Genomic DNA, 14,862 nt, shown 5'->3' on the forward strand with positions numbered 1-14,862 from the left:
GGTGACCTGCGTGTGGACCCAGTGTCGTCAGTTCCACATAAGCAAAAAGCATCTGGGTACATGGTTTTAATCCTCCATTACAGCAAGTTCCAGAACAGTAGATAGCTCTGATGTGGATTGAGAACTGGCTGGCAGGTAGAAGACAGAGAGTTGGGATAAATGGCTCATTTTCTGAGTGGCAGGCGGTGACCAGTGGGGTACCACTGGGACCCCAGCTGTTCACAATTTACATTAATGATCTGGATGAGGGGATTGGATGTAATATCTCCAAATTTGCAGATGACACTAAGCTAGGAGGGGTTGTGTGCACGGAAGAGGGGGTCAGGAAGCTCCAGTGTGATTTGGATAAATTGAGGGACTGGGCAGATACATGGCAAATGCCCTACAATGTGGATAAATGTGAGGTTATCCACTTTGGTAATACAAACCGGAGGGCAGATTACTATTTGAATGGCAATAGATTAAGAGATGGGGAAGTGCAGAGAGACCTAGGGGTACTTGTACATCAGTCTCTGAAGGCGAGAATGCAGGTACAACAGGCGGTTAAAAAGGCAAATGGTATGTTGGCCTTCATATCAAGAGGGTTTGAGTATAGGAACAAGGATACCTTACTGCAGCTGTATAGGGCCTTGGTGAGACCCCACCTGGAGTATTGTGTGCAGTTTTGGTCACCTTATCTAAGGAAGGATGTTCTTGCAATGGAGGGAGTGCAGAGGCGATTCACCAGGCTGATACCTGGAATGGCAGGAATGACTGATGAGGAAAGATTGCGTAAATTGGGATTGTACTCGCTGGAGTTTAGAAGATTGAGAGGGGATCTCATAGAGACATAAAATTCTGGCAGGACTGGACAGAATGGATGCAGATGGGATGTTTCCAATGATGTGAAAATCCAGAACTCGGGGCCATGGTTTGAGGATAATAGGCAAACCATTTAGGACTGAGATGAGGAGGAATTTCTTTACCCAGAGGGTGGTGAATCTGTGTAATTCATTGCCACAGAGGGCAGTAGAGGCAGGTTCATTAAATATATTTAAGGGGGAATTAGATATATTTCTTCAGTATAAGGGTATTAAAGGTTACGGAGAGAAGGCGGGGACGGGGTACTGAACTTTAAGATCAGCCATGATCTCGTTGAATGGCGGAGCAGGCTCAAAGGGTCGAATGACCTACTCCTGCTCCTATCTTCTATGTATCTGATGTTTCTCTTGAAATAGAGGAAGGAATGGAACTCTGTGGTAGCTTGAAGAAAGAGGTTACCATCTGGAAGACCCTGATGGGGCAAGTTTCATCAGTGAGACCCTGAGGTGAGTAGTGGTGGTACCTCAATTGTGGAAATCCTGGAGCAACAAATATCTCACTCTGCAAACCCTTCAAGAACCTTCCTGAGTGGTAAACATTTACCTTTCAAGCACCAAGCTTGGTGAACTTTATACATGTTAAATTCTGTGCACAGTATGGTGATTGCCTGCAACCAGAAAACTTGGAAGAAGGAGAAGTGAGATTGAACTGTGAACCAAAAAACTTTTCTTAAATCCACACACACACATTACATACACGTGCACTTAGAATTAGAAGGGGGTAATTTGGGTTAGTATAGAGTGGAGTATAATTATAGAGTTAAGTTAAAGTTTGATTCTATTTTCATGTTTGAAGTTGATTAAAAATAACTTTTGTTTTAAAGGCCACTTGTCTTGGTGAATGTCTATTGCTGCTGGGTTTTGTGGTCCTTTGGGCTTGTAACACTACACTGGACACACAACATGGGGCTGCCCTACCCATGCAGTACTGCAGGTATGATCACCCAAACGTGGGGAACATATGTGCTGTGATTGGGAGCCTGTGCCAACTTGAGCCAACCCCATCCCAGGCACTTGCCATGTTTTCTGCACCCAGGATGATCCAAACTAAACCCAGCAATACAGTTACTTCCTGTTGGCCACCAATTGGATAACTAGGCTCCAAAGTAATGCAGAAAAAGAAGGCAAAGATCTAGAGATGGATTGCATAAAGGATTAAATATTTACCAGAGACCCAGATGTCACTCAGTTAATTTTTTACAGTGTCTAATCATATTCACAGGAAATACAAATATTCCTGTAAACAGGTTGTTCCACTAACATGTGACAGTGGAATATGCTGTAGTTTAATATGCAATTCTGAGTTCGGAATTTCATCAACAAGGCTAATATTTATTGTCCATCCCAATTTGTCCTTATAAATTGTTAGGGGTAGGGGAGGGTGAATCACTTTCTTGAATCACTGTATTCTTTGCTTTTAGTGTGCTGTTAGGTAGGGAGTTCCATGATTATGTTTGAATACTTTTTTAAAAATTTTAAATGTACAATGTATAACCTCCCTCCCCCCTTCTCCCCCCCCCCAACCCCCATACCCACCCACAAAGAAAGAAAAGAGAAAGAAAATGGAGATTTAACATAAAAAATACAGTAAACCACCATGGCTCAAAGCAACACCACCATGACGAGCGGCAGGGAATTCAAAATTTTAAACCCAAATAGGGGCTTCATATTTGAGAGAAAAAAAAGAATTTTCACGTAAATTATGTTTTTTCCCAAAGGAATACATGACCTCAATTCCATATGCCACCTCTGCAAACCCAAATCAATCTCATTTTTCAAAGTAATAGCTATACATTTCCCTGCTACCACCATTACCAACCTTAAAAATGCAATTTAATACTTAAGTCGACCTCAAAATCAAACTCAACCTTTTAACATTACCTAATAAAAATAATGTTGGGTCCATTGGTAATTGAATCTTCAAAACTTTCTCTAAAAATTCCTTAAGCCGTCTCCAAAAAAGTTTAACCTTATCACATAACCCAATCGAATGTAAAAAAAAGAGCCTACTTCTTTACAACATCTAAAACATAAATATGAAGAACTTAAATTAGGTTTCTTTAATTTCTGAGGAGTTGAGGTAAAAAATTATAATGTACTAACCTATATTGAACAGTAATAATCTTAGACATACTTATCCTTAGAAATAAATCTCTAATCCTCATGGTCGATTGTAATTTCCAAAACTCAATTTAGACATTTCAGAAATAAATTTCTTTTTACCACCTTCCATAAGTAAATTTCAAAACTTGATTGTCTTGGTAATCTCAAAGAATGCCCAAAATTATCCAATAGCAATGCTTTAATGTGATAATATGAAAAAAATATTATTTGGAATTTCATATTTTTCTTTCATCCTATGTAAAGAAATAAAATAACCAGCCTCATAACAATTTTATAACAATTCCTTTCTGATTCAATATTTTCAAAAACTCATTATTACAAGTAAAAGAAAAAAAGTTTATTCTGATAAAGAGGTGTTTTTGCTGAAATTTTCCCCTGGGTCCCTATCTCATCATTTATTTTATTCCATAATTAAATTAAGTGTCTAAAAATCAGTGGACCATTAATAATAATTAATAACTTAATATTTCATTTATAAATAAATTGCATCATATTTATCTGAACCAATATTAGATAATTTGATATTAGCCTATACTAACAAATTATCCAAATAAAACATTCTCTGTGCAAACCTCAATTCCGCTGCTTTATAATAATTTTGAAAATTTGAAAGCTGCAAACCTCCCAGTTCATATTTCCAAGTTAATTTTTGCCATTTTATCACTCCACAAGAACTTTCTTATGATTGAGTTTAAATCTTTAAAAAATTTTAAAGGAACCTTATGAGGAAGAGATTGAAAAAGATATTGAATTCTAGGAAAAGCATCCATCTTAATACAATTAACCCGACCTACTAATGTTATAGGTAAATCTTTCCATCTATTTAAATCCTCTTTAATTTTATTAAATAAAGGTAAATAATTGAGTTTATATAAATGATCTAACTGATTATCAATTTTAATACCTAAATATTTGATTTGATCTGACCATTTAAATTGAACAATTTTCATACATTGAATATAATTACCTCCAGCTAACAGCAAAATCTCCCAAATATTCTATTAACCTGATATTTGTCCATATTGTTTCAATCTCTCATAATAATCTTAATGAATTTTGAGGTTCTGTAAAGTAAATCAAAACGTCGTCAGCTAATAAATTAATCTTAAATTTCCCAGAATTAACTCTAATACCCTTAATTCTACTATTCTGTCTTACCAATTGTGCTAAAGGTACAATAGCTAATATAAATAATGCCGGGAACAAATTGCACCCTTGCTAGTTGATCTCTCTAATAAAAAAGATGATGATACTTGGCAATTTGTCACCACTCTAGCGAAAGGATTTTTATATAAAGATTGGTCCAAACCATTCCAACCTATCGAATGCCTTTTTGGCATCTAATGATAAAACCATTGGCAAGTGGGATTTCATCTGAGAAATATTAATTAAACTAATTAATTTTGCAATATTATCTGCAGAATAACAATTCTTAACAAACCCAGCCTGAGCTAAATGAATGAATAAATAAATAAATAGTTAGCCAACCTGTTTGTTAAAACCTTAGCTACCATTTTATAATCAACATTTAATGAAGAAATAGGTCTATAGCAGTGGTTCTCAACCTTTTACTTTACACTCACATACCACTTTAAGTATTCCCTATGCCATAAGTGTGGATTAATAAGGGTGGATTAATAATGCTTAAGGTGGTATGTGGGTGGAAAGAAAAAGTTTGAAAACCATTGTTTTAATCGTACCTAATTGACTCGTTATGTGTACGGTTTCATAACTCCAAAGGAAATGGGCCAATGACAGTTTTTCTCAAGCAAAATATTTTAGAAGTAATTGGGTCTAGAGCAGTGATTCTCAACCTTCCCTTCCTACTCACATCACACCTTAAGCAATCCCTTACTAATCACAGAACACTTATGGCATAGGGAATACTTAAAGTGGTATGTGAGTGGAAAGTAAAAGGTTGGGAACCACTGGTCTATGGGATTCAGTTTTTAATGGATATCTATCTTTATTAGGTATAACTGTTATAATAGCATTAGAAAAGGAATCCAGTAAAGATTGCTTGTTTCAAAACATCCATCAAAATGGGCATTAATAAATCTTGAATCTTTTAATAACATTCCAATATAATCCATCTTCACCAGGAGATTTCCCATTTGGCATAGATTTAAGTGCTTCTATAATCTCTAAATATGAATGGAAAATTCATTTCTTCATGTTCAAAAAGGGTAACTGAAGTTGAGCTAAAAAGTCATCAATTTTAGTGTCATAATTTTCAAGTTCAGATGTTTACAATTTTTTATAACACTCTTTAAAAGCTTAATTTACATCGAGATTTATTTGTAATTTTTGAACCTTTCCTAATAGCATTAATTGTTCTAGAAACCTGTTGGGTTTTTAATTGCCAAGCCAATACTTTATGGGCTCTCTCCCCTAATTCATAATATTTTTGACTAATCCTTTGCAACAATTTCTCTATTTTGCAAGTCTGAAATGAATTATAATGCTTTTTTAATTAATTAATTGTGTCTTTTTAAATCTACTAATGGATCCAAACAACAATTAAAATCTCCACCAACCATTACATTTTCATATGCCCACACCAAATTAAGAAAAGAATCTTGAATAAACTTCTCATCATAAACATGATTTAGCTCCCGTGACAATGAAGGGCTGACAGCATTGTTCCAACTCAGAGTGGTGGACCACATGGAGGGAATCTGCAGGTGCTGAAGTTCCCATGCTGTGTCCTTCATGCTGAAAGGTCATGGATTTGGGAGATGCTGTTACTATAGCTTGGGTGAATAACTGCAGTGTACTTTGTTCAAGCTGTACAGTGGAGCTGTGGTAGGTCAGTGATTGAAGTATTAAGAACAGCAGGGATTATAGACGGGGAGCTGTGAGAAAGATTCCTACAGAACCCTCTTTGGAGAGAGGAGAAGAACTTCTTCGGGTAGACATTTTGGGGAGTCAACAAGCAAGCTGCTTTTTCCCTGGGGCTAAGCTCTTTGAGAGTTATTTAGAGGAGTAAATTAAGAGAGTTATTGACGCTGCTTTCAGACAAGAGAAGAGATCTTCATATACTCCTGACTTGTACCTTGTAGTGGAGAAAAGAACTTGGTGAATCACTGATCCTGGGATAAATACCCTTGTGAGGCTGATTCCCACAACGTCGACAGTGAAAGACTCAGGAAATAATAAAACCTTTGAAGGTACTTGACACTTTTGTGGTTCAACATTACTTGCCATTTTGGTTGGTTTTGATCATTATTTAAGGAAGATCTCTCTAATAAATTGATCCTTGTGATATCTTGAGTGGACTTCTTACCTGACAATGCAACTAACAATTGATGGCCTTGGACACTTTCTTGTGGAGCTTCTGTTGTGATGTCTGGGAATGAGAACTGATCTGCAAAAGTAAACCAGCCATTGGATTGTTTATTTTTACCGGGCACACTTGGTCCACACTTCAATATCAAGAACAATTATGCTCACCTTGCTTTGCTAGCTATTTACACCAAGGCTGTGACAAGGTCTCAAGGCATATAGTCCTGGTAAAAATCAACCTGGGTTTCAGTGAGAAGTTGCAGGGTTGATGACGGCTTCTATCAATTGTCTGCTGATTGACAGTTGGCTGATTGGGCAGTAATCATCCAGATTGGATTTGTCATTGTTTTTCTTGAATAAGAAAAAAAATTAGTTGTTTCCACAGAGTACCTGGAGTTATAACTGCATGAGAGCACTTTGGAGGTAATGGCAGTTCTGGAGTGCAGATCTTGGGTACCACATCTTACATGCTGTTCTCTGCATTTCGTGGTCTTAGCTATTTCTTGTCCTCAAATGAAATGATCAAATTGACATAGACTGGCCTCTCTCATAGTGGGGATCTCAGGAGGGTGCAGAGATCAATTATTTGCTCAGCACTTCTGACTTTAGCTTTCAGCACTCATGCTGGGTCCTGCTAGCATTCAGTTGGGGATATTCTTCATAGTTATTTTGTGCAATAAATAACTAATGCGAGGATTTATTCTTCCCCATACCATAATGGAAGAGAATAACTCCTCCCATTAGTAATTGCACAGAATTCAATGCAGGTTTAAATGACTGCACCCCTCATTTTCTCTTGAGATGGAACTGTAAATGTGCTCTTTATACATGAGCAAAGGTAGGAAGTCTTCCCATACTCAGCACCTAATAGCCTGAATATGCTTGGGATTGTCTGATCTGGAAAGCTAAGAAGGCTCAGGACTGGCCAATACTTGGAGGGGAGACAGCCTAGGAAAACCAGGTGCTATAGGTTTCTGCGAGGGGGCGCTGGACAAAGTGGTGACTCTCTGTCTGCCTTACGGTAGACAAAGAATTTCAGGTATGATACATTTTAAATGTATTACGTGACAATAATGGAACTTTACCTTTACAATTTCTCAACTGTAATGAAAATGTTTAAAGTTGATACAGAGTATGGGTAAGTGGAATTCCTAGAAAAAATTTCCATAATCTTTGTCTTCATTAGGATGTGAAGGGATCCAAAAGAAGAGCAGATGAAGATAGGGCTGAGAAAAACTGAAATAAATAAACGTGTGTGAGGTGGAGATCTTTAGTCTCTTGTGGTTTTGGTTGGAGCTGATGGAGAAGAATTGGTAACTATGTAATTTATAAATTTTCCTCCATATCAAATTTCCTAGAATACTTGAATTTCTTTCAACAGTTCGAACTAAATAAAATTTTGAAATTGACACATACAGCTCGGTGACACCACGAGCCCATGCTGCCCAATCGCACCCAATTGACCTACAACCCCCAGTATGTTTCTTGAATGGTGGGAGGAAGCCAGAGCACCGGAAGTAAACCCACACAGACACTGGGAGGAGTGCAAACTCCTGAAGGACAGCATGAGACTTGAACCCTGGTCGCTGGTGCTCACGGACCACTACACCAACTGTGCTGCCATTTGCGAACACTTTGTTATGAAGTTATTGCAGAACAATTGTGTTGAAGAGTCACATAGAGAGAGGAATTTTCCATATTTCCTTCACCAGCTGCTGGAAGAGACACTGATGGGTTGACATTTTGTCTTCCTTTTCCATAGATGTGCCACCTTCTGCAGTATTTGTGCGACTGTCAACTCCGCCATCGGATCGAAGCCATTGTTGCCTTTTCCGATGATTTTGTGTTAAAGCTCCAGGAGAACCAAAGGTTCCGATATAATGAAGTGATGCAGGCATTAAATATGTCTGCTGCATTGACCGCAAAGAAAACCAAAGAATTCCGATCACCTCCACAGGAGCAGGTAAGGACTGGGTGTCCAGGTATCTCATTTCGAGTGCCAAATCCCTGGTCAATTTTTAATTATTATTAATTTTAATGTAATCCATGAGGTTGATTAAATGAGTTAAACAGGAATGTCTGCAGACACTGTGATTATAGTGCAATACACAAAAGCTCTGGAGAAGCTTAACAGGTCATGAAGTGACTTTAGGAAACAAAGGGAGATAATGAACATTTTGGGATGGAGCCCTTCATTATAGTAGGACTTGATTCAGGGCTTAGGCCCGAAATGTTGACTATATCCCTTTGGACACTGCATGACCTACTCAGCTTCTCCAGCACTTTTGCGTGTTGTTGTCGCGTGCTTACCTTCATCGGGAGGAGGAGAGTGAGAGAATCCGGATCACCCATGTGGCAGTGAGCTAGTGAGAATGTCAGAGTAGTTTAGCTGGTGTTGTTCGGGGAGATGAAGACAACGTTGTCCAGTGAATAATAAAAAAAATAAATGAGTGAGTGTATTCTTTATTTGTTTGGAAGCTGTGGTAAATCAGGGCTGTTACAAATGGCGACCCCGATATGATGGTCTTTGATTAAAAGACGGCGGCTGACTTTTCCATTGGCAGCAGTTGGAGCTAGTCATTTCCCAACTGCCATTTGTAGAAGTCGCAAGATGGCTGACAGGACCAGGCAGCAGCACTAAATCACCAATACTTCCCACATCTGTCACCTCTACTATGTACTCGACCACCACAATTCCAACCAGGTTGACGGAAGGAATTCCATTGCTTGCCCAAAGCTAGTGCCATTACGTTGCACTTGAAATTTTTTTATATAATGAATCGTAAACTCTTACGGCACAGAAGAAGCATTTCGACCCATCAAATCAATGGTCTCTCAGAACAATAGATTTACAGATTTCAGATTTATTGTCAGTGTATATATGACATTATGTACAACATCCCTGAGATTCATTTTTCCTGTGGGTATGGCAGAATTACCACTAATTGGTAGGGCAAAAGAAACTGTACACAGTGTAAACAAATAAGGAACTGTACACAGATAACGAATGTAAACAAAGTGACTGTTCAATATGGAGAGAACAAAAAGAAAATCAATAAAGTGCACAAGTAAGAGTCCTTAAATGAGTCTCTAACTGAGTCTGTCATTGAGGAGTGAATGTCCTGGGAGGTGTCCATACTAGACCATGATGGTAGCAGCTGTTCCTGAACCTGGTGGGGTGAGTCTTGTGGCATCTATACTTCTTTCTGATGGCAGCAGCAAGAACAGAGCATGTGCTGGGTGCTGAGGGTCTTTGATGATTGCAGCTATTCTCTGATGGCCACGTTCCCTGTAGATGTACTCAATAGTGGAGAGGGTTTTGCTTGCGATGTCCTGGGAGGTGTCCATACTAGACCATGATGCAGCCGGTCAGCACACTTTCCACCACAACTCTGTAGAAATTTGCCAGGGTTTCTGATGTCATACCAAACCTCCGCAAACTCCTGAGGAAGTAGAGGGGCTGACGTACTTTCTTCACACTGCCATTGGTGTGTTGGGTTCAGGAAAGATCCTCTGAGATAGTCACTCCCGAGAACCTAAATGTGATCACCCTGATCCCCCGATGATCACTGGATTCTATACCTCTGACCCTCCTTTCCTGAAGTCAACAATCAGCTCCTTAGTTATCCATTCAGTCCTGCTCCACCATTTTTCTCTTGTACACATGGAAAAGAGTTTTCTGCTCATTTCCCTTTGAAAAACCTGTTACCAACTCGTCGTAATTTCCATGTGAAGATTTACTGTGTACAAATAGTTTATTACAGTGTGTTTGTATGTTTGGAATCTGAATTATGACAGTGGATTATTTCTGCAGTGGAATGAAAAATGCATTTTTTTTTGTTGCTTTTGCTCTCATAGCCTATTGGCCTGAATTCCATCCTCTTCAATCATTGTTGAGTAAAGAGATAATTGACGAATTCACAGCTTCTCAGACTGAATCTTTAAGAAGCCATCCACCTTTAAAATAGAAAATAACATCTTAGCTTTGTGGTTACCAATCGGAGTCAGAGGTTTTCAACATGGTGCATAATGGAACACTATCCAGGCTGATGTAGTTGCCCTGGGCTGATGCTCCACTGCCTGAGGAGTAGGTTTTCAGACACAATTAAGAAGGATAAGGATTAAAATCAAAATTTCAATTTTCTGGTAGCCCATTCCCCATTCTCCCTCTGTTCCCTATCCCTCTGTCTCCTTTCTTCCAACTCCACCCCATCACAGAGCCATTCCCCCTCCCCCTGTTTACTGGTATGTCCTCCCTCCCTTATCCAAATATTATCACCTCTTGCCTGTGGGACTGTGCTCTTTCCCCTCCCCCTTCCACCCCCCCCACCCACCATTTAGTATGGACAACTGCCAACATTTTGCTCGTACCTTGATGAAGGGCTTAAGCTTGAAACTTAGCTATGAACCTATGTATATAAAGTACACAGTATGACCTGCTGAGTTCTTATAAAAGGAAAGGACTGTGTAGTAGAGGTCACTGAGGGAGCAGGCTGAGTCAGAGTGGAAAGGCTTTGGTGAGAATAGGTAAGAGGCGAGGAACAGACGGAGTTGAAATAAGAAAGGGCCACCCTATTTGATGAACAAAAAGGATTTAGCAGGGAGGCACAAGTAAGGGCAGGTTTTGGATATCATATATTTTCTTTCTCTAATCATAAACAGTGGGAGCAGCAGCCAAGGCAGGGAAGGCTCCATTTGCTGAATGTGGGTTGTTAGGGAAGCAATAGTATCCCTGATGATTTCACCTGCAAGAAGTACATCCAGCTGCAGCTCCTGACAAACCGAGTTAAGGAATTGGAGCTGGAGTTTAACGAACTCTGGATTATTCGAGAGGCTGAGGGGGTGATAGATAGGAGTTACAGGGACACTATCATACCTAGGAGGCAGGAGGCAGGTAAATCGGTGACATTCAGGAGAGGGAAAGGGAACAGGCAGACAATGCAGGGCACCCCTGTGGCCATTTCCCTCAAAAAACAAGTGTACCATTTTGGATTCTGTTGGGGGTATGACCTACCAGGGATAAGCCACGGCAATCAGGTCTCTGTCATGGTGCCTATTCCTATGGCTAGAAAGGAAGGGAGGAGAAGAGGTGAGCTGAAGTGATAAGAGATTCCATAATTTGGGGGTCAGATAAGAGGTTCTGTAGAAGAGAACGAGTATCCCAGATGGTATGTTGTCTCCCTTGTACCAGGATCGGAGATATCTCAGATCGAGCTCATGGCACTCTCTGGCGGGAGGGTGAGCAGCCAGATGTCCTGGTTGATGTAGGGACCAATGACATGGGTAGAAAGGGTAAGGAGGTCCTGCAAGGAGAATTCAGGAAGTTAGGCATTAGGTTGAAGGACAGGACTTCCAGGGTCGTGATCTCAAGATTATTACCTATGCAACGTGCTAGAGAGGTTAGAAATAGGAGGATAATATATCTGAACATGTGGCTAAAGGTGTGGTACAGGAGGGAGGACCTGGTTTCTGGATCATTGGGCTCTCTTCCAGGGAAGCTGAGTTTGCTTCTGAACTGGAGGGGGACTAATATCCTTGTAGGAAGGTTTGCTAGTGCTGCTCCGATGGGTTTAAACTAGATTTGCAGGGGGGATGTGAACCAGCGTGCCAAAGCAGATAGAGAAATGGAGGAGGGAAAATATGATGTGAAAATTGCATCCATCGTTAGAAGTTATAGGTGCTGGAAATGTTCTCATGTGCATCTATTTCAATGCAAAGAGTATTGTAGGAAAGGCAGATGAGCGTCAGCATGGATTGGCACATGGAATTATGACGTTGTGGCCATTAGTGAAAACGTGGTTGCAGGAGGGGCAGGTCTGTACAGAATTTGTATGTTCTTGTGGAGATGAAAGGCAAGGTTAACAGGCATAGAGAACATTGGTTTTTGAGGGATATTAGGGATCTGGTTCAGAAGAGGAGAGAGGTGTCTAGCAGGAATAGGCAACATGGGACAAATGAGGTACTTGAGCAGTATAACAATGCAAGAAAAACCTCATGAAAGAAATCACAAAGGCTAAAAAGAAATAGACACGAGGTTGCTTTAGCAGACATTGTGAAGGAAATCCTAAGGGTTTCTACAGGTATATTAAGAGCAAAACGATAGTAAGGGACAAAATAGGTCCCCTTCAAGATAAGAGTGGTTGGCTTTGTATGGAGCCAAAAGAGACAGGGTAGATCTTTAATAATTTTTTTTTCATCAGTATTCACTCAGGAAATGGGCACAGAGTCATGGGAAGTAAGGAAAACAGTGAGGTCATGAAACCTATATAGATTAAAGAGGAGGAAGTTCTTGCTGTCTTAAAGAAAATAAGGATGGGTAAATCCCCAGGGCTTGACAAGACATACCCTTGGACCTTGAGGGAGGCGAGTGTAGAAATTGCAGGGACCCTGGCAGAAATATTTAAATTGTCCTTAGTCATGGGTGTGGTGCTGGAGTATTTGGGGCGGGGGGGGGGGGGGTAGCTCAGATTGTTCCATTGTTAAAGAAAGGCTCCAAAAGTAACCCTAGAACTTGTAGGCTGGTGAGCCTGATGCCAGTAGTAGGTATATTATTGGAAGATGTTCTAAAGGATTGGATGTACAATTATTTGGATAGCCAGAAACAGATTAGGGTTAGTCAGTGTGGTAAGTCATGCTTAACCAGTCTTAGAGATCTTAACCAGTCTTAGAGTTTTTTTGAGGGGAAAGTTGATGAAGGGAAGGCTGTGGATGTTGTCTCCATTGAGTTTAGTAAGGCCTTTGACAAGGTCCCACATGGGAGGCTACTCAGGAAGGTTCAGACACTAGATATTTATGGTGAAGTAATAAACTGGATTCGACAATGGCTGGACGGGAGAATCCAGAGATTAGTGATGGATGATTGCTTCTCAGATTGGAGGCCAGTGACTAGTGGTGTGCTCAGGGATTATTGCTGGGACCATTGTTGTTTGTCATTTATATGATTGATTTGGATGATCATTGATTGGTAAATTGGATCAGCAAGTTTGAAAATTACACTAAGATTAGAGGCATTGTGGACAGTGAAGCGTTTCAAAGCTTGCAGAGGGATTTGGGCCAGCTTGAAAAATGGACTTAAGGCTAAAAAATGGAAGATGGAATTTAATACAGACAAATGTGAGGTGTTGCATTTTGGAAGGACAAACCAAGAAAGGACATTCAAAGAAAATAGTAGAACACAGAGGAGTGTGGAAGGTCAGAGGGATCTGGGAATACAGATACGTAATTCCTTGAAAGTGGCATCACAAGTAGGTAGGATTGTAAAGAGAGCTTTTGGCATATTGACCTTCATAAAGTATTGAGTATAGCTGTTGGGATATTATGTTACAGTTGTTTAATACATTGATGAAGCCAAATTCTGGAGTATTGTGAGCAGTTTTGGTCACCTAACTAAGATTTCAATAAGATAGAAAGAGGGCAGAGAAGATTTACTAGGATGTTGCATAGATTTCAGGAACTGAGTTACAGGGAAATGTGAAACAGGTTAGGACTTTATTCCCTGGAGCGTAGAAGAATGAGGGGAGATTTGATAGAGGTATTTAAAATCATGAGGGTGATAGAGTAAATGTAGATAGGCTTTTTCCCACTGAGGGTAGGTAAGATACAAAGCAGAACACATTGGTTAAGAGTGAAAGGGGAAAAGTTTGGGGGAACTTCTTCACACAAATAGTGGTGGGAGTGTGGAACGAGCTGCCATCTGGTGTGGTGAATATGGGCTCAATTTTAACATTGATAAAGAATTTAGACAGGTACGTGGGTGGGAGAAGTTTGGAGGGCTATGGACTGCATGCATGTTGGGGTGCTAGGCAAAAAAAAAATGGTTTGGTAAAGACTAGAAGGGCCAAAGGGGCCTATTTCTGTGCTGTAGTGTTCTATGGTTCCTCCCCCACCCATTCTTCCCTTTTCACTAGCCTTTTAATATAGACATCTGCCTACTTTTTGCTCACGCATTGAGGAAGGGCTCAGGCCTGAAACATTTGTAATATGTCTTTTCATCCTTTGGATGCTACAAGTTTCTCCAGCATTTCTTCATTTTTACTAAAAGCACAGTGTCTGCAAATTTTTGTGTTTCACTGCCCCAATTTATACTCCAACTATGCGAGAGCTTATTGTAAGCTTGAGTCTGCTTTATTTTCAGATTAACATGCTGCTGAGCTTTAAGAGTGACAGACATGAGTGTCCTTGCCCAGTCGAAGTACGTGAAGATCTGTTGGATTTCCATGAAGATCTCATGGCACATTGTGGTCAGTGCCCACTTTGAAGTATCCGTCTTAATACTGGAGACATCCTAAGCAGGACAAAGGCTAATTCGTGTGAAACAGTGTTTTTTTTTTCCCCGATTGAGCCATGGTGGTTTACACAAAGCTTTTACACATTAGTCTTAAAAGTTGAGATTATGGGAAAGGTAGTATCAAATGATAAGGGAATCAGAAAAAAATGAGCATGGTTGAATGTTAAAGTTGATTTGTGAACATTAATATTTAAAACAGTGAGATTCCCACAGAACAAAATTAAATTAGTGCACCTTCTGCTGTTGATTGGTTGTAGCAATCAGGGATTGGTCAAGGGGCAGCATTGGACAGTGAGGCTGTAGTCA

At 39.9% G+C, this 14,862-nt stretch overlaps 1 protein-coding gene across 1 annotated transcript in view; it reads left to right on the forward strand.

The window, feature by feature from the left end:
• The window catches only part of ryr2a (ryanodine receptor 2a (cardiac)), a 612,110-nt gene that overhangs the window by 288,654 nt on the left and 308,594 nt on the right, over positions 1 to 14,862 (forward strand). Inside the window, exons 37-38 of the mRNA XM_069936123.1 lie at positions 8,032 to 8,232; positions 14,404 to 14,509. Coding sequence (XP_069792224.1) covers positions 8,032 to 8,232; positions 14,404 to 14,509 — 307 coding nt within the window. The remainder of the gene's footprint in view (positions 1 to 8,031; positions 8,233 to 14,403; positions 14,510 to 14,862) is intronic.

This window comes from Narcine bancroftii, chromosome 4, assembly GCF_036971445.1.
Source record: "Narcine bancroftii isolate sNarBan1 chromosome 4, sNarBan1.hap1, whole genome shotgun sequence".
Lineage (NCBI taxonomy): Eukaryota > Metazoa > Chordata > Chondrichthyes > Torpediniformes > Narcinidae > Narcine > Narcine bancroftii.